At 37.8% G+C, this 24,504-nt stretch overlaps 1 protein-coding gene across 3 annotated transcripts in view; it reads left to right on the top strand.

Annotated features, from left to right (window-relative positions):
• The first annotated feature begins 846 nt into the window (after positions 1–846).
• Positions 847–24,504, top strand: part of KITLG (KIT ligand) — a 58,421-nt gene continuing 34,763 nt past the window's right edge. For all 3 annotated transcript variants that reach the window (XR_014316769.1, XM_082751846.1, XM_082751845.1), the window contains exon 1: positions 847–1,076. Coding sequence is in view for 2 of the 3 variants with exons in the window: in XM_082751846.1 (XP_082607972.1) it covers positions 1,062–1,076 (15 nt within the window). In the remaining variant the exon portion in view is untranslated. The remainder of the gene's footprint in view (positions 1,077–24,504) is intronic.

Raw genomic sequence — 24,504 nt, 5'->3', positions numbered from 1 at the left:
CCCGCTCGTCTTTCCACCTAATGCATGCCGGAGGTTTCGTCTGCAGGAACCTGACAGCCGTCTTCTCAGATGAGGACTCAAATCCTGCCGCTGCCGCTGGGATGGGTTTGCCAACAGGACGCCGCACGGCAAAACCCCAGCGCTTCTCCCCACCCCGCTGTATCATTTACAGAGCATGCAAATGCTCGCAGCGCGGTGCAACACCTGCAGGATGCCCTTCACGCAAGCATTAGGAGGCACTACTCAACAACTTTTCTGCGGCTGGAGCAGGTAAGCAGCCTTCTGCAGCTCGCTGGGGCACGCAGCCCGTGCCGGCCGCCCGTGCGAAGGTAGCACCGCCACGGGGGCCGCCGGCCGGGGCGAGGCGGCGACGGGCGCGGGGAGCCCAGTCCTGCGCTGCCCTGCCCGTCCCGTCGGGGACCGACGGTTCGTCCCGGCCGGCACCGATTCCTCGAGGGCACCGGGCTTCTCCAGCAGCCGCGCCCCGATGCAAAGACGGGCAGCGGGGTAGTACGAGCCCCCCGCCCGCCCGGGCTGGCCCCGGGCGCCCACCGCCCCGTCGGGGAGCCCGTGGGCGTCGGGCGAGTCCCCGCGGCGCCGCCCGCTGCCCTCCCGCGGTGGGAAGGGGCAGGCCAGGCTGGTTCCTGCCTCCAACTTCCCCCAAGTTTGCTCGGGTTTCCCCCCCTCCCAGCGGGATCCGCCTCGGCTCCGCGTCCTCCGGGAGGAGCGGGAGGGAGGAGAAAGGCGTGTCTTGCCGGGGCTGCCGCCGCCGCTGCTGCCGGAGGCAGATCGGGGATATAAAAGAGCTGGCCGGGCGCCGGCTGCGGCTCCACTCTGTGCCTGCGCTCACGCCGCGGCGAGAGGGGCACAGCGGGGCGCGCAGGGCGGCGGCGGGGAGGGGGAAGAGGAGGAGGTGGAAGAAGGCGGCAGGTAGCGCGGGGCTCGCTGTGGGCAACCCCAATGCGTGGACTATCCTCTGCTGCATTATGCTGGAGCTACAGTTCAGCTGAAGGGAGATTGCACACGGCCGGCTGGGCTGGACTGCAGCGCTGCCGTTCCTTATGAAGAAGGCACAAGTGAGTGCGGTCGGGGGGCGGCGGGGCGATGCCGCGGGAGATACCTGCCTGCCTGCCTGATGGCAGGGGCCCAAGGGCAGCTTCCCGGCCGAGAAGGGCTCCCCAGGAGCGGGCAGGACCCCGGCGGCTGCTGGCTTGCACGTTGGGGTGGCGGGAGGTGGCTGCCGTTGGGTGCCCGGCCGCTGGCCCGCCAGGTGAGGGGCGCCGCGGGTGGGAACCGCCACCACCCAGAAGCGGTTTGGAAGCTGGGGGGGGAGGAATTTTCAAAAGGAAAACAAAACAAAATTTACCGCCAGGTCTTGTTCTCGGAGCCCGCAGCCCATGGAAAAGTTCCAGCAAGCGGGCCGGATCGGCTGCCTAGCCGTAAGAAACCTCGGAAAGCACTTGGAAAAAAAATTGCCGTAATAAATCAGTTGCCTGTGTTACACTGCTGAGCGTGGGCTACACGAACGGAGTGCAAAAACATGAAATAATTTGAGGCAACAGTGCTATGGCTGCTATTCTCAGTGGCTCCATTCAAGCCGCTTCGGCGTGCTGCACCGGTCGGTGCTGTAGCTAGCGCCCTGGCATTCCTCCCTTCGCCCCCCCTCACCCTGCTGTGAAGAATTGCTCTGTATCCTTGTGGGGGTTTGTGCCTATTTCTTCAAGTTCTGTACAGATTACAATTGCCACACTGCGTGTATTTTCAGAGGAAAGCTAGGGGCAGGCAAAAGTAGAGAAAAGTGGAAAATTCATCTTGTAACAAGAAGCAGCTCAGGGAAGCTCTACAGAGAAAAGTTTAAGGCTTGACTCTATGAGGTGCCACTAACCTCCATCCTGGCTGACCTCCATGAGAGTAAGGCTGCTCAGAGCCAAGGCTGAGCTCCCAGACAGAACTGTGTAGACACACGCACTGTGGATCCTGCGCTGGGGGCTTTCATCTTCCCCTTCATTTCTTCTCAAGAAGCAAGATACTTTTTGCCTTCCCCTGTCCCATGGCAGCTGCTGGGTCCCCCACACACTGGCAGCCTGAAGACATCACCATACAATAATTGGAAAAGATATAAAATTTAAGAAAATGGGAGGCACCTTACTAAGGTCTTTGGGGCAGTTAAATACTTTTTCAAGAGATGACAGGAATTAGAAACACTTGCTTTTTGAAACGTATAAACCTCAGCTGGGCAAAGCACTGCAGAATGCACCCATGCTTGAGGAGGTATTAATTGCTGACTGTTAACTTTTGTGATGCTGAATTGCAGCGAGGTATAGCCCTAAATGATCGCTCTGAATTCTAGCAGTGTACATCCGTTGCTGCTGTTCCGTTTAGGTGACTAAAGATGCCTTGCACCTCCAAACTATTGTTTCAGACTTTATATACACACTTGGTCAAGTGTGCTGAATAGGTTATTAATCAGGAAGGGTCTCATTAAGCTGTAAGAGCTATATTTGTGTGCTGAGTTTTATGCATTCGCTTGATATTGGAGTGGAAGCAGTGAAGTCGTAAGATGTTATACTAGCCCACGGAAACATGCATGCTGGGCTGTTTCTTCAGAGAAGAAAAAACTGTTCAGTGAGCAAGCAAAGATTTACAAGTGCAAGCAGTCAAGCGTTTCATTTCCTATGAACTGTAAACTTCAAAAACCAACAGAGTACTTTTGCAAATTCAGAGCAAAGCAGGAATAATCCCTCTCTCCCACTAAACTGGGAAAGACAGGCAGTCCTGGCATTCAGTACCATATGGCTTGACTCAGGGGCTCAGGAGCTGTAGCCTGTGGAACAGCTTCTTGTCTTGGTGGTGAAGCATCTGTCAGCCTTCAAGCAGTTACGCTTCCTGCTTTTTGGAGACAGTGACAGACTCCTAGCTTTCCAAAGGATTGTTTCTTTCATTTTAAGGATTAGCAAACAAATGTGATACCAAACCATTAATCATTCCAGGGAGATCAGAGCAGGGGATACTTCAAGGAAGACTTTAAGCTGAAATCACGAAGACCCTTGTACAGAGAGCAAGTGAGCAAGAAGGAGGACTTTAATATGCTGTGGAACTCGGCACATTAAAGTGAATCTTCATGCTCTCCTGTGGCTAGTTTTCCTATTGTCTCATCCAATATCTGGCCTAGAGAAGAGATCAGGATTGGAAAGCTAGAAAATAAGTTAAGATTTCTTGACATAGATTCTGCAGTAAACTTACTAGAGAAAGTGAGAACCTCTACCTCACTGTACCTGGAAACATTTAGTAATACTTGGGTAGTGCTTGAAATAAATCAGGGATTTTGATGTTTAAGGTAATATTTCACAGGGAAAACATATAAGTAGTGTAGCTGAAGGAGCAGCTGAGTCATACATTGGTTCAAATGAAGTGCTGAAAGAGAGGAGGAGTGCTGAACGCTAGGCTAGAAGTGAACAGCTTGGTCAGTTTATTTACTTTAGTCTTAACCTGATAGACAGGGGGAACCGTAGAAGCATGCTCCCCAAGAGTGTCAGTCCTAACAGGATCTTTTTCTGAAATTGTAGATAGTCTGATAGTTATATAAACCCTTGTTTTAAATATACCAACCCCTCCTTGATATATACATGTATAGTGGTAATGCCTTTAGAAATACAATTAAACTTTTAGGGTCCAGTCATACAAGTCTTTTTTCAATGGGACTTTTCCTATGAATTAATCTTATTGAAGAACCACTTGTATGAGAGGATTTGCAGGGTTGCATACTTAGTGATTAAAACTATTATTGGAAGCGAGTTTATGTCATCTTTGCATGCCAATATTACAACACAAGAATACCACTGATGTCTGGACAGCTTTTTACATTTTGAAAATAGGATGACTGAAGCTGATACAATCTTACAAAAACATGTAGCAGGTTTCTGATTTCCTTGTTCTTTGTTAGATTCAAAGACAATCTAAATAGGATTAAGTTACTGAGAAATATGCTGCAAGGAGAGATCATGCATGAGGCTAACTCAGAAGGGTTCTGATGTTACGGACTGTCCGGTATTTGGGTTGTGTACTCGATCTTCAGCTGTGGGTTAGATGCACAACTTCTTAGAAACCTCAGTGCTAGAAGGGTCTTAGATCTGAATTTGGCTTTTTACCTCTAAATGCACGTATTATTGCTAGTAGTTAAATGATCTCCGTAAGTTGTCCTGTCCAGAGTATGTTTGTGTTACTGTTATGGGAGCCTCTGTAGGCATTATTATGGGAAAAAATTACCTGTAAAAAAAAGTTAGTATGCAAATTACCTGTTCCTGGCTTATATTGGTGGGCTAAAACAGAAATACAAAGGAGATATTTGATACATTTGTGTGAGCTTGCAGAACCCTTATTTGTCAGCTGTGATCTTCAATCTACCTTGCCCATTCTACAAGAAAATGAACATGAAGCACTAGAAGATACTTGGAGCTCATGGTGAGCATAGACCTGCTGCTCATCAGATAAAGAGAACTGGTTATCAGATAGACAAAGAGAACTAGCTGGAGCCTGGAGGATGTTGTGCTATTCACTTTGAGTAATGGGATAAGGTCTCTTTCCTCTTTTCCAGAGTTTTTATTCTGCTTATGTGAGGTCAGTTTGTGAAAGTGGCAGTGGAGGACATCTTGGGCAGTTTATTCTTCACAAATTGTCATATGGAGACTACACAGCAGATAACCTGGAAGACTTTAGGGTAGGGGAGTATTTTGTAAAGGTTTCTCCTTCTTCCCCCCCCACACTCCCGCCCCCTACATTATGTGTCTGTTAGTTTTTATCTCTGTGAACTACATTGCACTTGGCTTTATTGTTTAGATTGGGTCTTCTGACCTAGTCTGCTTTCTGACCTTGTTCTGCCATTGCACAAAAGTGTAGTTTCTCCTTCTGTGCAAGACATTTCAGCTGTTCAGGTACAGCTCTGCAAGCTGACAGTGCCATTCTCCGAGTTTTGTTATGTGACTTAATGGTATGCTGGCTCATGTAATCGCCATATTGTTCGTGAGTTAAGAGTTGGCAAGACACAGCCCTTGGCTTAGGTTGGGCAATGCTCAGTATGCAGTATGTAAACACAACACCCATTTATTTGAAGCAAGGCAGGAAAAATCTCCCTACGCAATTCCATTTGAGTGGTGTGGGAGCTGACAGAGGAAAATGAAAGTGTTTGTTCTTTCCCTGATCTTCAGTATGCCAACCCTGAGGCTCATCAGCCTTTTAAACACACTGCAAATGCTTGTTTCTTTTTCCTGTGCACTTGTAGAAAAAGGAGATGGACCAATGTAAGGTGAGTCGAGAGGGATTAGTTTTCCTCATTATTTTAGTAGATTGGCTGTTGTTTGCATTGTGTGTTGAGTCCTGTGGAAATATGCAAAACCAACATTCAGAAGTATTATCAATACTGAAATAACTGACTGTTAGGAGGCTGTAAAATATAGATTTCTTTGCTGGATGTATTTAATTATTGGCAAAAGTATCAGGTATTTATATTAGTATGAGAATGAAAAATAAAAATACATTCCAAACAACAACAACAAAAAAGTGTTAGGTATTTTATTGGATTAAAACTGGTAGCATGTATAATAACAGTGGTTAATGGAAGTAGATACACTAATGAAGACATTATTTCTACTGTAAGTCTAAATAAAAAACAGTTAAGGAGTTTAGATTAATGAACACTTTGGATCAAAATAACGCAGGAAATAAATTATCCCCTAATTTCCTATTGTTATCTAATAATCACTGAGTGAATGACTCGTTGCTTTTCCTGTTTAAACAGTGTTTAAATTACACAAGGTAAATGGGTGGGATAACCATTTTAAATCCAATTAGGAATTTTCTGCTTTATGCATGTTCTTGTGCTGTTGTTGCTATGTGGAGCAGATTTAAGTTTGGGTGCAAGGCAAAAATAGCATCAAATTTAAGAAGTCACTGCTGGTATTCCCTAAGGGAGGCACTTGTGTTATTCACTGCTAGTGCTGTGCTTTGGAGCATACTGTTTTGCAAAGTCCTGAGCCTCCAGATCAACACTTCAAGACGAGGTGGTGCAGTCTGAGGGGTGCAGGCTCCCCCCTGCAGGCCCAGTGCTGTGCACTGATGGTGGTCAGGTCTTCAGGGAATTCCTGGAGGGGTCTTTCAACCAGGTCTACTGCAGACCCTGCTTTCAGACACCTTCTAGGTCTAAATCTTCGCTGCTGTTAAACAGCATTTGTAAATATGTGGAAACAGCAGTATTTGGTGTTTTGTTTGTTTGTTTTCATTTTCTTCTTTAGTGCTTCAAATCTTACTGGATAGAGAAGATCAGGTACAGGATCTTCCAGGTCCTATTTAGCCCAAGCCTTAAGAGCTACCTCTTCTCACGTCTACAATTTGGTGCCTGTTTAACCGCCATTCATGTGGTGTTTCTTAATGTTCCAGTGAAGACTTTCTAGGAATCAGTCTGAGTATCTTGGTATTCTCTCCACCCTTATTGACTTCCCACTAGTTTTGGGCTGTGGAGATGGGGAGTCAGAGAGGGGTGTGTTCTGGCAGCCATGGAGCACAGCTGGATTGCAGACCAGCTCAGACCAATACTACCAGGTTTAGTCTGAACCACCATAAAATGATGCGTGTGTGGTCTACAGAGATTAAATGTGGATTAGCCTTGATTCGGTCCATGTAGAAAAAGGCTAATCTAAAATAATTTAGTTGAGTACACTCACCAGACTGAGACAGACCCAGATTCCAATCTTTTCTCTGGGGGGAACTCAAGTCTCTAAGGAGGGTCTAACTATCCACTCCATTTTGTTGAATCCGTTCTACTTTGTATAAGTAATTATGCATTGTGCCAGAGGAAAAAAAAAGTAATAAAAAAAAATCATAACTTTACTGTTGCTCCAAATCTGAACTGGGTCCATGCATATGAAGATTTTAACTCTTCTGGGTTAAGTCATACTTTAAGACCAAATTAAGTAAACTGCTAGGTTTATTTGTTCAATCTCAAAGGGGGCTGACACATAATTTAGGAATGTAGGGGGGATTACCTTTCAGGCCATAAGGCCAAAATCACAGTTTGTGAATTATGCCAGCCTTTAAACCTCCAGAAAGATTTAGGAGTCTGCAAATCAAAGTCTGTAAAAATCAGTCAGCCAGTCCTACCTATTTACGTAACTTGGTATTTCTAAGTGTGGTCATCCATGTGACTGAATCTAGCTTCAACACAATCACATTAACTGTCTCAGTGAAAATAAATTCTCATCTAGTGTCTTCATCTGGTCTGCTGCCTTTCGTTCATTCTGCTGCCAAGCTCCAAGGACTTTAATTCACTGACAGTTAAGACCATGTATAAGTTTAGTCCAGTCTGCTCTACCATCTCTTCATTACAAATATTTTAACAAGTTTAGAAGCACCCTAAGTTTTGCTTTAGAAATATCTTAAGTATATGAAGTCTATTTATTTATTTATTTATTTATTGTGTGATAGGAACTGAATTCTGCATTTGCTTTGGCTGGGATCTCTCTGATGTGGGCAGGATCACATATACTGATAGTCTTGTAGTGTCTTTCTTCATACATGAATGGCACTTCCTTTTTTTTTTTTTTTTTTTTTTTTTCTTTGCAACTACTGAAAACAGGGAAGGAGTCCATATATCTCATTCCATTTAACCCATGTACACATATATACAGAGGAGCACACACCATGCAAAAACAGTGATACACATTAAGTATTCTTTGTATGTCAGCCTGCGCTTGTGCACAAACTTGTATGCAGTTTAGGTCTAACAGTGGTGTGCAAGCCTTCTGCCCAAGAGGTTTGAAAGTCTGTGTGTAACATGGGAATAGCTGAACCCTGGGAATGTCCAGGTTCAGTCTAGAATAACTTGTGTGCAGAAATACATGCCAACTGTGTATTTCCTTTACAGCACAGACATAATCTGTGTGTGAATTCGCATTGTACTTTACTGCAAAAGAAGTAAGGCAGAGGATAAATGAATACTTTGACACAATAGAACTTCCTCAGAATAAAACTTTATCTGAGTCCTACTCTGGATAATCTTAAACCATTTTGTCAACTGTATCTGTAGCTTTCTCTTTGTGTGTTTTTGTTCTTTGTGAAACATAGTATTCAGTGACAGGTAAGGTGCATTCCTCATTTTCTGAGGAAGAACTTAGTGATCCTTTTGTTGTTGTTGTTGCTATTGTTGTTTTTTCCTTTCTGAAAGAGACCTTATGATGATACCTGAAAAAATATATATTTGTATATGAATTTTCCATTTGAATATGGAAGCCAGAGGGAAAAAAATATAAAAATTTATTTGCTACATTGTACTTGTTAGGTAGCAGCAAACCAATATATGCATTCTGTTTATGTATGATACATCATCTCTGGTGGATTCATGGGTCTGTTTGGTAACACATGACCTTTAATTACTTTTGAAAAAAGGTTATCCTGGTGATATTAGCCAGACTGTGAAACTAATTTGTGCATGTCCTGACAATTTATGTCCATTTAAAATAGAGAATAAACCCTGTGCAAATCACACAGCACCTCTCTTTGTAAGAGTTGCTCCTGGACAAAAGAATGAGCTTACAGTGTGTTCAGAACATACTGAAATCTCAGAGTAATGCCCTGATGTACAAGGCTCATTATTTTGAAATATGCCTGTACACATGGAGGTTTTAGGGTGTTCAGGGATTCAGTCAATTGTTTCTTTGTTTCATGTTGATCCAAAAAATTCCTCTGTTTATGGAGATTTCATAATTGTGTGTAAAATGGGAGTAGGATACTGAGCTGCTGACTTTTGTGCTCAAACTGAAATAATGGACTGAAGTAAGGCAGTGAGGACTCAGTGAGGACTCAGAATTGATACACTTAAATTAATAATATATGCAAAAAAAAAAAAAAAATCACAAATGAAAAGAAATGCATAGAAATTTAAGGAGGTTGAAATTTAAACATGCTAACAATTTTTTATAAAGAAGTCCTATGCTCCAGACCTCTAATTTCCAGCCTCCATTTGCTAGTTATTAAGTGAAGTCAGCAAAATTTGTCTTTTGCAGAAAATGACAAGCAGACAACATTATGCATTATTTCTTTAAACTGATACAGATCTACATGTCAGATCTTCTTGAAATTTTTTTTTTTTTTTTTTTGTTACAACTTTGAAGCATGCAGGAATAGGAACATTAGTCAACCAAATGAAGTTAGGAAGCTTGTATAACACTGCTTGGCACCCTCTTTCATTCGGATTAAAAAAAAAAAAATAAATGTTCTCGAATGAACTTTTTGGTGGTTATTTAAAAAAGGTAAAAAGATCTCCAATATTCATAATTGCTGTCTTTTTGAAATTACTATGGTTCCACAGTGTGTGGATTACATTTCCATTCTAATAGCAAAAACTATCAGTGCTGTACTTGACACAAGTTTTAATGGTTCTGATGTGTATTATATTCTTTATTTTCAAGGAAATATGAAACTTATTTATAAACTGTAAGTTTAAATACTGTCGCTGAAGCTGCTTTGATCTTCTGTATTATAATCCCTGGCAAAGAATGTGCCCTAGATGTGCCATGCAGTCTCTAAATCTGTGTCCTTTTAAAATTCTGGCCATAAGCATAGTCTGCTTCAAACTGTTTTGTTAAATTTCTTCAGTATTTGTTCCATTAGTAGTGTAAAGCTGGGTGGTGAGAGCCCTCTTTTCAGACTAGTAAAATCAGTGAAAATCTTGTTTTTTAAAATTTGGTGAAGGCTGGACTCCATTCCCAAGCAGTGTTTGTAATACCCCATAAATTGTCTTCTACTACAGATGGAAGAAGATTTTGTCATTGTGACCAAAATTTCTGGAATTCATTTTCTATTGTCAAGCAAACATCTAAAAATGATTGTGCATTTCTCCATCTTCTCTCTCTCTCCCCATTTAAACAGAAAATAGTTCTACACTAATTTCTTCATGCACCTTTCCTGGCCTCAGCTGCATTTAAGTCTCTTTAAAATAAAAGTTCTGCGCTTCTGAAAACCAAAATCTGTAAGGTTTCTCTTTCACTGCTCTGTTTCTTTCCACTCATTCAAAGCTTCATCTCTGGTGGGTGTTTTCTACAGGTTCTTAGTAGTCTGTTGAGTGGCCATTTTTATTTCCTATCAACTTTTTGAGACCCACTTCAAAAATTAACCTCTTCAATAACCTCTGTTTACTGCATTTCATCTTGTCTGTAAAAAATTAAGCATTTTGGGATTAGAAGGAATCTCCTGTTCTGTGGAATATTTTAATTTATGTGATCACAGCACATAACCTAACTGAAAAGCCCTCTGAAATATTGGTCTGCCACTCTGGAAGTGACACTACTTCTTCCTCCTTAATATATTAATGAAATTTGTGCTTTTTTTGGAAGAGTCAGATACTTATTGAGATCAAAGGAAATTCTTGTAGAAGTAATTGTTGCTGCTTTCTGCCGTATCTCTTAGCTTTATTATGTAACTATATTAGAAATATCTAATTCAGTGATTTCATTTGTCCTTTACATCAAATGGGGTGAATTTCTTGGTTTTTATTTTTTTTTCTTCACTTTCTTTCTCATCAGCATTTTTTTTTTTTTAAATCTCACGTGCAGGTTTTAGTGATCAACTAGATATCTGCCACTAATAGATTGTCTGCAGCACTTTTGGTCATTTCATGCTGCAACAGAATGTTGTTGACTTCTACAAATGGTCTGAGATACGTAAAGTTAATCTGATTTTAGCCTACTGGTTTATTTCTATTGCAACAAATCCCTCATGTTTTGTGCCCAAAACCATTACTTCAGTTTCTGTTGAATTTGTACCTGTTTGAAGTGGTAGTTGTCCAACTGTTATGTGCTTTTTGGCTTTATCTGCTATGGTTGCTTCATCTTTTTAACCTACATGTTCCATTACTTATTTCAGATTAAATGGCACAATTCCAGCATTAGGAAGAATTTTTTTCTTGTGCAAACTGACAAGTATCACTTGATAAGGAACTGTATCACTTATGATACACTAACTCAAATCTTATTGGAATTTTGGAGTATAGACATTGAAAAATGTATACTTTTGAGGAGATTTGCACTAATCTCAGTGATGGGATATATTTTCTATAGGATTAATTCCAGAAGTCAAAAAAAAATTTGTGATAGGCCAGGCAACTTAACGTCTGTTCTTTTAAAAGAGTAATTCTAGGAAACTTTGGAGAACTAGCTGTATAAGAATCTAAGAATCATATTAGATCATGTCAATATTTACATGAGTTTTCCTATCAGCACATCTGTAGCAAGGCTGCAGTTGAACGTGCATCACAATTGTTTCACTATTGATAACTATAGTTCTTTCTAATTCCCACAATATCTTTTGACCAAAAGTAAAGCTTTATAAGAATTAAACTTACTACACACAATTTACAACTGCATTTTTTCTAAGTAACCCCCATGAAAATCATCACTAAAATCAAAGAAAAAATGCAGTTTCTTTCAAAGGGTTTTGTTTTGTTTCACCATTGCAAATGTTGTGAAGATATCTATATTTTATCAGTTACTTACTAAATTCAAAGTACTGTATTACTGGTGTCTTAAAAATTATATGTTAAAGGCATGTGCATTTAACAGGCATTTATATTTATCAAAAATTGTAAAGAATTGAAAGATTGTACTTGCATGTTGATATATATCAGAGGAATGTGTCCGGTCTTCACAAATCACCTGGATACTAGAGTTACAGTTTGTGTGGAAGGGTCTAGAGTTTTGGGCTGGATATAGCTTACAACTCAGGTTAATTTTACAGTAAAGGCAAGGTGTTCATAACTTGGAAAAAATCAGTGATCATGGCGTTCCCTTCATTTTCTTAAATACGCAGTAACTCTTAACACATTTACTCTTAATTCATGTCTTCAGAGTTAATGAATATGTCCAGAGTTTAAAAAGGATTTTTTCTTAACAGCTTAACTCTATTGTTGTGTTGTCAGTAGATCTGTATTTAAATCACTCAATACGAGGAAGGTGGGAACTCTGTATTAAGAGCTTAATAAAAGGAATAGAAAATCCCAGCTCCTGTAAAAGACATGTTTTAATGTAATAAGATTCTTTGTGTTTCAAAATGGGTGAATAAAGGGAAAGTGATGCAGTGACCTGCTTAGATTGTCTCCCCTAAAAAGGTCTAAGAAAAAAACTAAGTAGCCCCATATTGTATGTTCCTTATCATAACAGTCTGAGGAAAAATGGTATCGGGACAGAAAGCAAAGTGTAGGAATAAGTTGTTAATTTGTAACATGGTAAAGCCTAAGTGATGATGTTCTTTAATTGTCAGCAACCTCATATAGTTCAATCTGGAAGGAGGGTTCACAGATTGATGACAACATGTGCAGGCTACATAAATTACTCAGGTTAATTGAAACTAAAAGAGATTCTGAGGAACTTTTTAAAGGTTTAGAGAAGACAGGAGAACAGATGGCATGATGGCAAATGGAGTTCATTGTGTGGAAGTGCAGGGAGATGCATTTTGGAAAGAGTATTTTGAACTAATTGTAACTACATAAAAAACAGTAGTTTTCATCAGTTGAAAAATACTTCCAAGCTCTTTTTTAATTTTTTTGTATCTATACATGGTCAAGAAAAATGGATGAAAAATCTGTGTGTTGTACCTGTGGTAGGACAAACTAACCAAGATACTGGATTGTAGAGGAAGCAGAAAGAGAAACACAAAAAGTGTAATGTTTTTATGATGGTGATAGTCAGCCACCTTGAACAAAGTCCCTGTTGCTCCATCAGAAAAAGGAACATAACAGAAATAGTAATCCCAAAATAGACAAAAACATTACATGGAAACAATTTGTGCATGAAGGTGGACTGAAAGCTGAAGGAAAGAAGCTACTGAGAGAGATGTCTAGAAAGAGTAGTATACAAGTAGTGGAGAGGATGATTATGGGACTTTACTGATCTTTTCATTGTTACAGGAGCAAAAAAAGATATTCAACACAGTAGAAAGTCAGAAGATGCTAAAACAGGCAGTGTTACTTTCACACACAATTACTAGTCTGGAAAGCTTTTTGACACTGGGTATAATATCACTTGAAGTACAGCTTGATAAATGTCAGAGCAGCCCAAGAGGTCACTAGTTGAAGAGAAGTTCCAGTCTTCTCATCCTTGCACATCTCTTTTCCTTCTCCAGTCATTCCTCAGAGATTAGTTTTGTGTCTCTGAGTTGAATTAACTAATCACTGTCTGTGAATTTACTGACATGGTGAAGGGTCGGATGAATGTCAGAGCAAGGGAAGCTACAGAGAAGGAGGTGCTGAGAGCTCTCTTTCAGCAGCAGGGAGCTGTTAGATCGCTTCAGCCCATCTCATTAGCCTTTACTGAAGAAAAAAGGATTATATGCTTAAATAGGTTAAAAGACATGGTTACTTTAGTTTACACTGTGACCATGAAAGCTTGCTTGTCTTCTAATTCAAGGAATTAGAAAGAAATATATCATATAGGCAATATATTCTTGCAAGTGTGAATGATCTTTTCTTTTTATTTTTCATTTTTATTTATTTATTTCCTATGGCTACCAGATTCATCATGTACAGATCTGACACTTCTTATTTTTCAAATTTTCATTGCTTTAATTGCATGAGTCAGATTTGGACTAATTATAAACTCAGTTTCATATACAACCATCTGCCAAAATTACCATCTGTAACAATTCAGTCTGTAGTTTTGAGAAAAGGAAAACCCTTTGAAATATATTGTATCTGAACTCCAATTACTTACTGAAGTAATGACAGCTGAGACATTTATGCTGAAAGATCTTTCTTTCAGCATGTGAGTATGAATGGTTAGAACTCATAAAATTTTATGCAATGCTGACATGTGTAGATCTAGCCACTGAAAGATGGTGGAGTTTCCATGGAGCATCCCTGAAAGATACTCAAGTACTTCAACATCAGCAGGAAAAGGCATTTAAAAATATTTATTTCCCATTGTGGGACTGAATAGGAATTCAAAATATACTTGAAGTTTTTGATGCAGTCACTGGCTTTTTATGTTCCAGAAAACTTTGATCAGTCCCATCCTATCCCATTACTTTTTGCCATTTTCAAATTACATTGACCTGGAGTGACTTTATACAGTGCTTCAAATTCTTAAAACGTCTCTTTTGGCAATTTGTTTTCTGTAAAACATAAATATATCTCATGAAAATAATTTCAGGAAGAACTTTTAAAATTAATAATGGCAAGATATATTTTAGTATACGATGAAAAACAAGTTGATGTTCATTTTCTGTGGTAAGAAGATCCACAGTTGAAATAATAATCAGTTAGATATTTTTGACATATGGAAGTGTTTTTAAGTTAGAGTGAAATGTTAAAAAAAAAAAAATGTAGTTGATCTTACTAATGTCCAAGTTAATAGCTTTAGGACAGGGTATAATGTATTTGTAATTCCAGCTTGCTGAGGTAAATGGCTTATTGCCTTCTCAGCTCTTATGTTGTCTTATAAGCATACTTAAATGTTTTGAAGATTAGTTTCTAATTTGATGTGTCAGTTGTCTGCAGTCACACGAACTGTAACTTCAAGGCATTTGAGATTAATCTCATCCATCAGTGTATCACTTCAGATAAACCTTCTTTTCACAAAAGATATAGGTTAGTTCTTAACGTCCTTATATTCTTATAGTGGTGTGAATGTAAAGTTGTCTTATTCTTTCACAGATCATCACCTTAAAGCTAAATTGTTCGCTATGGCTTTGATTATGTATAGGAAAGCATCTGATTCAAATTATGCAGAAACTAAAAAGCTGTCTAAGTGCTTAGAGAATTTTTTTGGAAGTAGAATTATTTACCAGGTTGCTTTCATAAATAATTATGAGAGAACTGAGTTGAAATCAAGATTTGAAATTTAAAGAGTGTTGTTGTTGTTGTTTTTCCCAGCCAGGAAACAACTTCAAATCTGGCTTTTTTTTTTTTTTTTAACTCAGTTTTATTTGGAAATAACTGAGATAAACTTGCATGAATCTCATAAACAATTTCTTGAAGCATTCCTAATGAATGCATCTCAGTTTGTCAGGTACAGTGATAGGAAGAAGCAAAAAGTAAAAACCTACTGGAATCTTGCTAAATAGGTCCAGGAAGAATATAAGCCTGTCAGTGTCATTTCAGCTGGGATCATTGAAACGTCATCTGATTTTTGTCAAATGTGAGTCGCTTGTTCCATGTTTTTGAATGATAAAGTTTAAACAGACTTTTCCCAAGGTGGTATAATGACAGATCTATAATGACAGACCTACTATGTGAAGAAATACAAAGTAAATGAAACAAAAACAAACAAAAACAAAACAAACAAACAAAAGAAAAAAACAACAAAACAATAGTTTTTTTTTATAGTAACAAGTAAGTTCAACGTTCAAAGTCCTCTTTTTTTTTTTTTTTTTTTTTTTTTTTTCTGCCTCTTCTGATAGTTTTGATAACTTAGAAACAAAGCCAAAAGACAGCATTTTTTACTTTTGTTGATTTTTGGTATGCTGTATTTTAAATGGCTTGCCTGTAGGGGCTTTGATTTTCTTCCCTCTGAAAAAATTATCTTCCAGAAAATTCTTGCAGTTTTTGTAAAAAAAAAAAAAAAAAAAAAAAAAAAAAAAAGACTATAGATTACTGTTGAAATGTATGCAGTAGCTGTTTTGGGGGCCAGAAGCCTACTTTATTTCCTAACAAGTAGTTTCTTGCAAACAGAACACTGTGGAAAGTTATTTATTGGCTTTAAAACTCAAACTGTTTCTAACAAACTATGCAGTGCTGTGTTAGATTTTCCTCTAATATGCACATATGGAACATACTAGGTCTTTTGTTGACTTTGCATAGTGTTTTGTACACAAGATGATTGTAAAAGTCTGTGTTAAATCTGTAAACCCACATTTCTGAATAATGAAGAGTATATAGTCCATAAATGGACATGATGTCCAAAAGGAAAATTTATTGGTGAAAATAAATAAATAAATTGTGAGGAGTAGAAACTGAATTTCCACTGTGGAAGAACACAACCTAGCCCAATTCTTGCAGCTGAGATTTTTAATGGCAGTCCTTCATCCTGTGGTAAAATATTATGTGGATACTTTTCAGATTGTTACACACTTCAAGGTAATTATGTGGGTTTGGGACAGTATTTATAAAAGTATCTTTTGAATTCTGAAAGAGTAGATAACAGCTTTTATTACTTAAGTTTCAAAGGTCCAGGTATTACTACTGATGATGGAAGGAAACCTAAAATAACCCTTACGTATTCCCCCAAAGATCCAGGATTTAAAATATCTGAAAACTTGAATAACCTTATTTTGTCAATGATGTAATTACTGTTGAAAAATGTCACTACAGGTTTGTCCAAATATCTGATTTATTTAATTAAAAACAAACAAACAACAACAAAAAAATCTTCTAAATGCAAGATCAGTTTCCTCACCAACATTTTACAAGAGAAAAATGCATGTTGCATCATAATTTGAAGTTATCAACTGAGTCTTTGGGGGATCAAAGTGAAAACTCAGCTCTGGTGCACAAAAATTTCCTGTTCCAGGCCTTTTTAAGTTGTTGCAGGTGCTACTGCCTGGAATATATCCAAACAAACCAGCTTTTCTGTGAGTAAATTAGGAATATATTTTATGTCAGCTGTTATTTATCAATGGGAGAAAATGCTCTGACTAATGAGAGGCAATCCCATTTAAAAGTTGCATGACATAAAGTGTTGATTTTAAGTTGTTAGCTTTTCTTCAAATCGTAGGCAACCACCTGTCTGGATACTGCATCCACTGTAATTGCAGTAACAATGCTCTGTGAGACATAGGGCAATCTTCTATTTATATTTGGATTGTAAATAGAGGATTTACAGGCTGGAGGGGAAAGTCTGTGAAACTAAGGCACTATACAGAGTAAATCAATAAAATTTGAGATCTGGAAGAAGGTAAGAGGAAGTGAATGGTCGCTTTGTTTTCCATTAGTCTTTTTTTTTTTTTTTTTTTATATTGCCCCCATGTAATCTAGTGCTAGAAGTCATACAAGCTTGTTAATAAGGCATAATGAAGACTCAGATAGGGTTGATCTGAAGAGATATATCAAGGGAACAAACTGAAAAGATGGAGGTATAACTACATAAACAAAGGAGCAGTGTTGCCATGAGAACTCAGTGATATAAACTGCCATCAGCACACCCAAATTGGACAGTATAAGAACCATGAGAACAGTGAAGATCTGGAACAAATTCCCAAGACAGTTTTATCATTCCCTCCACTCCCACTATGCTCCTGCATTCCTTCCATTTGATATTATCCTGTCTTATTACAAATGTAAGCTCTCTGCAAAAAGGAGAAGGTTATCACAGCATTGTACCAGATCAGTACTTATCCCAGGAGTTAGTAGAAGCACATAGTGACTTTGACAGCTGACATCTGTTGTGGTGATAGGCAAATAAAGTTGGTCAAGAGATTTAGGTGCCAGGAGCCTAAATAGTTTGGTTGTCTGTTTGGAAGGACAGCCTAGACCTACCCCTGTATGTTGGAATGCAGATTACTTATAGATATCATTTGTTTCAGTAATAGCAGTAATAGCAGGTAAGTGCTTTCTAAGATGGACTGCAGACTAATACATTTGCCTGATGTTGATCATGAGATCTTCACAATGGCAGAATGACTGAGGGAAGCTACTGGAGCTCAAACCCGTACTATTTAGCATGATGCAGACTGTATCATTTGCAGCCACTGTTTCTCACCTTATTCTAAGTGCGCTTGTAGGCCAACAATGTAGACATCAGCTCTAAAATATCAGGAAGCTAATAGTCTCTCAATATGTAGTACAATATCGATGTGACAAAATATAATTCTTCAGAGCTGTGAAAGCTTATTTTGGTGTGGGTAGATCCGAAATATCCAAACAGTGTTCTTTAAAAGTAATACAATTAAGGTAGCTGGGTGAAACACACAATCTCAACTTCACTGACATCTAGTTTTAGTCTAAGTTGAGCAATTATCCTTTTATAATGAGGTCCCTGACTAAGATTTCTTATTGAGAGGGTCAGAATAGTTAGTTCCAAATTTATATCCCTAGAAAGATACAGGGCCTTTCAGAGAAGTTATTCAGAGTTCAGAAACAAAATAGTGTATTTCTGAGACATGCCTTTAGTTTAGGCCAAGTTGGCAAATCTGTCATTTTTATTTTAAAATTATCCTCTACTTCCACAAGAGTGTATACAATGTCAGAAAGAAAAAAAATAAAAAATAATCTAGTACCCTTCTAATTTTGTGCTATTTTTTTGTTCCTGTTTTTCTCTTTTCACAAGTTCAAATGTGAACTGAAATTCTTCAGGTTTCTAGTGCAGCTAACTTTCTAGCAAAGTATGTAGCCATGAAACACAATCTGTTTTAGCTAATACTAATAGTGAGCTACTAGGGAATTCAGACATTTTCATCATGTGCATGAGTTTCATTTTATGCCAAGTATCAAAATAATTGATGCTTGCATACTTTCACTGTTTTCTTTTTGTTTGTTTGTTTGTTTGCTTGCTTGTTTGTTTTTTAATTTAGTCAGTGTAGAAGTTCTTCTAATCCAAATTCATTGTACTTTGTAGCAGATGGTAAGAATTAAAGATCCTATACAGAACTTCCATAACAACTGTTCTTCCATTTCCTTTATTGGAGCTTGATATTTTAAGGTTAAAAGGGGTAGTCATGTATACATTTTCATTATAACTCCAAAGAATATTCAAGAAAGTGATTTTTTTTTTTTCTTTTAGAAACTTGACAAACAAACAAAACATCTTAAATAGATCTTTAAAAACAATCTTTAGCATTTTATTTAAGAAAATGTCTTTTCATTACCTGAGGAAGTCAGATCATCCACCTCTATACAATCTGTGAATCTTCTCGTCCCTGCCAAGATAATCTTTTATTTTACTTTGCCTTCCACTTTCAGTTACTTAATAATGTCTTTGGATTTATGCTAGAAAATTCTTTTGTAAGTTCCCGGGGAAAAAAAACAAAAACAAAAACAAAAACAAACACAAACAAACAAACAAAAAACTTCCTACTTCCTCTTGGAGTCTGTGGAAGGTTTTATTGAGTCAACTGAAGTCTGGTCTTCTGCTATTACTATTTGAATTTTGCAGGTATTTTGGATCTCTGTGTCTCCCTTAAAATAAGAAATAAATATTGTTTTCTATTGCACTTCACTGGGAAAGTAATGTAAAACTTCAGTACTGATCAGTGATGACTGTAATGGAACTTTACAAGGAAGAAAAAAAAATCTCTTGCTCGTACTTATGGCCTAAAAAGGCTATGCTATATACAGGACCTATGAAGTCCTCATAATCTCTGATTTTAACTTAACAGTAAGATTTCTTCCAATATACATATTTTGTTTATTATTATTATTATTATTATTATTATTATTTGCCTTTCTTCCTATTTAAATGTTTCTCTCCATGGAACTCTTGGTTTTTGGTAGAATTAGAATGCTATCTTATAGATGAAAATAAGTAAGTATTTATATGGACACTGTTAGCATAAGCTCCAGAGGCAACGTCCATATATTACCTGTCTCTTGGTAACTTCACTTCCCAGTGTTTGGGAACCAAACAAACTGCCTGTCATCCAGGACAGATTTAGGTTGCAAGGAAGCTGCATGAATCCCTGATTGACTAGTGAGATTTAATTGTGGACAAAATTTGTTATGGAACAGATAACATTTTTGAAGAGCCAAAGGCAACATTTTTAGGACAGCCAAATATTTTACATAGGAATCCTTGCAGGGGTGAAAAATTAATAATTTATACATTAAAAACACTACTTTGTAGTCTACCAAATGCAATTACAAAATAATACCTGTATCACATTGACTTGCAAGGCAAACTCTGTATCAGTCTACACTTCCTCTTGCTTATAATGTCCATCTCAGTTCTGGTTGAAACACAAAACCAAGTACAGCAGGATAGTGCCTTACTAAGTGCAAAACTAGCATATTGGCTGCAGCAGCCTGCTGCTTTTGTATCTGTCAAGAAGACCTGGAAAGGATAACTGATGATAGCAATAGACCTGAGTTTGCATGAAACAAAGTTGACATATTGTCTGAGGAGCTTCCTAGGTTTCCCAAGATCTGGATTGTGGGAAAGAATAGTGAGATTCATCATTGTTTCAGCACAATAAGACCTTGTATCCTTAAGTTGTCTGTCTCAGGAAGACCATGTTCATATGTTTGCAGAACTAGGGAATGGTTTCTCCTCTGACTGAAGAACATAGTGAAGAAAAGTTAGTTCTATATTAGCATTTAGCAGGTTTAGAATATTTTTATCCCTTGACTCTAATAGAGTGATTTCTGATTCATTGACAGTATAGCTTGGAAGGAAACAAGGTTTATAAGCATCTGGATACAGCAACTGGCTTTTCCTTTTCACATGCAGCTGGTAGAGTCCAGCAAGTGCCACTTTGGCATTATGGCATCAAATGGACAATTAGCTGAAAAATACTGGTTTTATCAGTTGTCATTAGGCATTCCTGAAGCCACCCACTGGAAAATAAATGAATCTGCAATGGTTAGGGGGGAGAGGTTTTATGGTTGGGAATTTTATGGAAAGTCAATTATAGGATGTTACACATAGATGAAACAGCTATGAAAGCAGGTTGCCTGCTCAATTCATCTGAACATAAGGGGCAAGAGTACCTTTCCCTACTTATGTTTGTAACAATAACTCATTAATTTCCTTCCTCTTTACCCCCTATAGTACATTTGTATCATGTGTTTTAGATAGTATATGCAGAATTAGTTAGAAAAGTTTTCTGCATTTTGTAAGTACTTAGACAATATTAAATGTCTAAAGAATTTCAAAGCTTACTCAGCAAGAGTAACTGGTCTTTCTGTAGCCTGTGTTTAAATCAGAATCCAAATAAGTCGCATCGATGTTCTCTAATGAATTTTGTTTACTTTTATCATCATTCTCCCTACTACATCAATGTTGAAAAAATGAAGAATATCCGTCACTAGAAAAGTATGCATCTGCTTTTTGTAATCATAACAAAGCATTTAGGGTGTGATCCAGAGATTCCTAGTTGTCTCATCCCAGCAGGGTGACTCACTTAGCTGGAGATAGGCTCCATTTTGTTCAATGGACTGCCAGAAGGTTGTTCAAGAAAACTCTCATGTTGACTGGGGAGCTTCCCAGAAGTCAGGGTGCCCAGATGGAATAGCATGTGCAAGACGAGGATACACATAAATGTTCTGATGCCTGTGCAGTGAATGTCTGTGTATGTGTGTGTGTTTTTTTCCCCTCCTCTACATAACAAATTTCCAGTGCAAAATGCACAATTTTTCTTAAAAAAAAAAAAAAAAAAAAAGGGGGGGGAGGGGGGAGAGAGAAGCAGTCAGAAATACTTATGTATCCCCCTTCTAACAAGGAAGATGTCACAGGTGGAAAAGTACCTTATTTGGTAATTAGGAGGTAGATACCATACAAACAGATCCCAGCTCCTGTGAGCTGAAATTACTGTGGTTGGAGGAAGTTTAACCTAGATTTGCCACTCATTAGTGACCACCTTAATCTATAGGCTATTATATTCTGTGAGACTAGTACCAGCCTTCTGAAGGACAGTAAAGGTTGCATACTGGACTTAGTGCTATGCATTATTCAGCATTCATGCAATGGCTCCTCTAACTACACTGAAGTTATCTCCTGGGTACCTGACAGTATGAAGGAAACTTTCCAGTTCAAAACTTACTTGCCAAAATTAGTTGGTTAAAAACAGTTTTTCCATGTTTTTAATTGTCTCTAACACAGCTGAATAACTACATCCCTCAGTAGGCATATCAAATAATTATTGTACTTTTATGCTTTGGATACTTTTTCTGTGAAAAAATAAAAGGGGGGTGGGGGAGGCAAGAAAGATCTTTTTTTCCTATTTTCATTTTCTGTTTGTTACAAAATTTTCTGTTTCTTGTTACAAAAGGCTTTTTAAGATATGAAATTGTTAGCTATCCATTTTTTAGGTACAAACATTAAGTTAGCTATCCATGACTATCCAAGCCAATGCTGTCTATAGCAGAGGTTCACAAGCTGTGCCTCAGCAAAGCAGCATGAACAAAGTAGCCTGAGGAGCCAATTTTGAGATGTTCCCACCCCAGCATTAGAAGAAGTATAAAAAAAAATTAAAAAAATAAAAAAAAAAAAATGGAAAGCTTGGTCCAGGGTGAATACTGTTCTACATTGTCAGCTAATCCTGCTTCAGCTGTGTCTTATTTGTGGTTAGTTGGTTTACTCAAGAAACTGAAGTGAAAAGTTCTGTGGCTAACTTGCTCTGAATGCAAGAAACTGTAAAATGTAGAACCTGTTCATCTGTGCAGTTTCTATCTCTCCCTGTGCTTAATTATTTTTTCATTTTATTATTTCCATTTGATTTTGATGATTTCTTCCTAGTTATAATTAATTTTTTTTTCAGTATGAAATAGATATTTGGAAATATCCAGACTTGCCAATGTTTTGCTTATTTAGCAATGCGGTTTTCCCCTTTCTGCTTTTTCACTTAAGAATCTAGCTGCACATTAACCAGGATAATTGAATATCTTGGATATCATACTGTGAAAAAGTGGCAAAGACATTCATTCATCAGCCTTTGTCAACACTCCAGATCATAAGCGAACAACCTGAATGAAAAAGTTGTTGATTTACAACTGAAATGACAGCCTTCAACACACTAGCTAGCTAGGCCTCTAAAAAACTGTTAATTGAAATTATAGATTGTGGCAATGATAAAAATCTTTTGCAGAACGATTTGTATATAATACAATTTTTTAATCTGAATTATCCTTTCTAGTCTAATCTTTACATTTTTTTTTCCAAAAGCAAGTTTTAGAAATCTCTTAAATTCAGCATTTAAGAGATTTCAGAACATGAAAACAATTGAATAACACTGACTTTTTTTAAACTAATATAGAACAAGGACTTATGGTATAGAGGTGTTTATGATAGGTAATGTGATGATGTGTGATTAAATCCTGTGGCCAACTTTGAAAATATCATTTTAGCTGAGAAGTAATTATAAATGGAAATCTGTTATGACTGCTGTGTGGGTAACTCTCATTTATGCTTAGTAAAGTGTAAAACTGGAATCTCTATTTATAAAGTTGTTGTTTAAGCTTCCCTTTTGTTCTGTCTTTGATTTAATTCAGTCTATTCAAGTTTTGCTCAAACAGCAGGTTTGGTCATTAGTAAATAACACAGAAATAGCATAGCTCTTTGATCTCTTCAGTCCTTACGAACAATGTGCCTATAGGCATGTGTAATATAAATATTTTGTAAGTGCAAATAATTAAAAGATTTTGGATGATAGGCATGTTGAAACTAGCAGTATTTTTCAGACTTTCAGTTCCTGTTGGATGACATAGGACAAATAAGCAAGAAAAACCTCAAATCATCTCAAAATTTACAACACAATTGTTTTTAACAGCAGTCATAAAAATGACTGTGCTTTTAAATCCCATTACTTCCCCGGGCCAAAAAAAAAAAAAAAAAAAAAAAAAAAAGCATTGCATTCTTATTGATTTGCATAATTACAAAATAAGTGGAGATTTTTAAACTTCATCTATGGATTGTCCTTTTGCGTCACGAAGTATGAAAATCGACAAGATACATCAGAGTTCTCTAGTCTTATTTAGAGTGTGCTGCTGTTTGTTTTCATAATACTGAGTTGATCTGGAAAACAAACAAACAACACACTATTTCCAATGAATGAATTTTGTTACTTTTCTGATTTTTAGATAGGTCAAATTCTGTGCTATGACACTGACACAAGTCAGAGAAAAAAATTCCATCTTCCTTTACTTACTTCTATCTTTCTCAATTCTGAGGAACCAAATAAAGAAATCAGTGACTTCTGGCATGGACTCCATCTCCATAGAACAAATCAGGAAAACATCCCCGATCCTCGGGAAGTGTAATTGTTAGTGACTGTTTAACTCTGAAGATAAAACAATACATATATATATAATGTACATACTTATAATGTATATATTATGTATATGTATTTACTTGAAAACAGTATAGCTAGTCCATTTCATTATCTAAATTTATTGTCTTTTTTACAACAATTTTGTTCAAAAATTTGCAGTGGGAAAGTAGTCTCTTAACTGAGGTCCCCTTTGCTTTCCTCTTCAATTCTGCAGCTTATATGCAGAGGGGGAGATGTTTCTCTGACCAGTTAAAGCTAGTTCTCTCTAAGCTTTGAGGTCATATACACGAATTTTGCAAGGAGCTCTCAAAGGTCCTTTCAGAGACTGACAGCATCCTGGTCACTTCTACATGCAAAATAGAGAGCAGAGGAACAAACACAATGAGGTCGGCCAAATTACTCAAGAGGAGGAAAATCAGCAGAACCAGGCCCCCACATTCCAAGTCTCACTACCCTTTCATCAGAAAGCCAGAAATAGACACAGAGTTGTTGTCTTTTGTGTCTCAAGCGTCACTCTGAGTCTGACAGCTTCATCTCCCAAGAGCTTGG

Source organism: Aythya marila, assembly GCF_965140915.1.
Source record: "Aythya marila genome assembly, chromosome: 1".
NCBI classification, from domain to species: domain Eukaryota; kingdom Metazoa; phylum Chordata; class Aves; order Anseriformes; family Anatidae; genus Aythya; species Aythya marila.
This window is presented reverse-complemented; position numbering and strand designations above follow the sequence as displayed.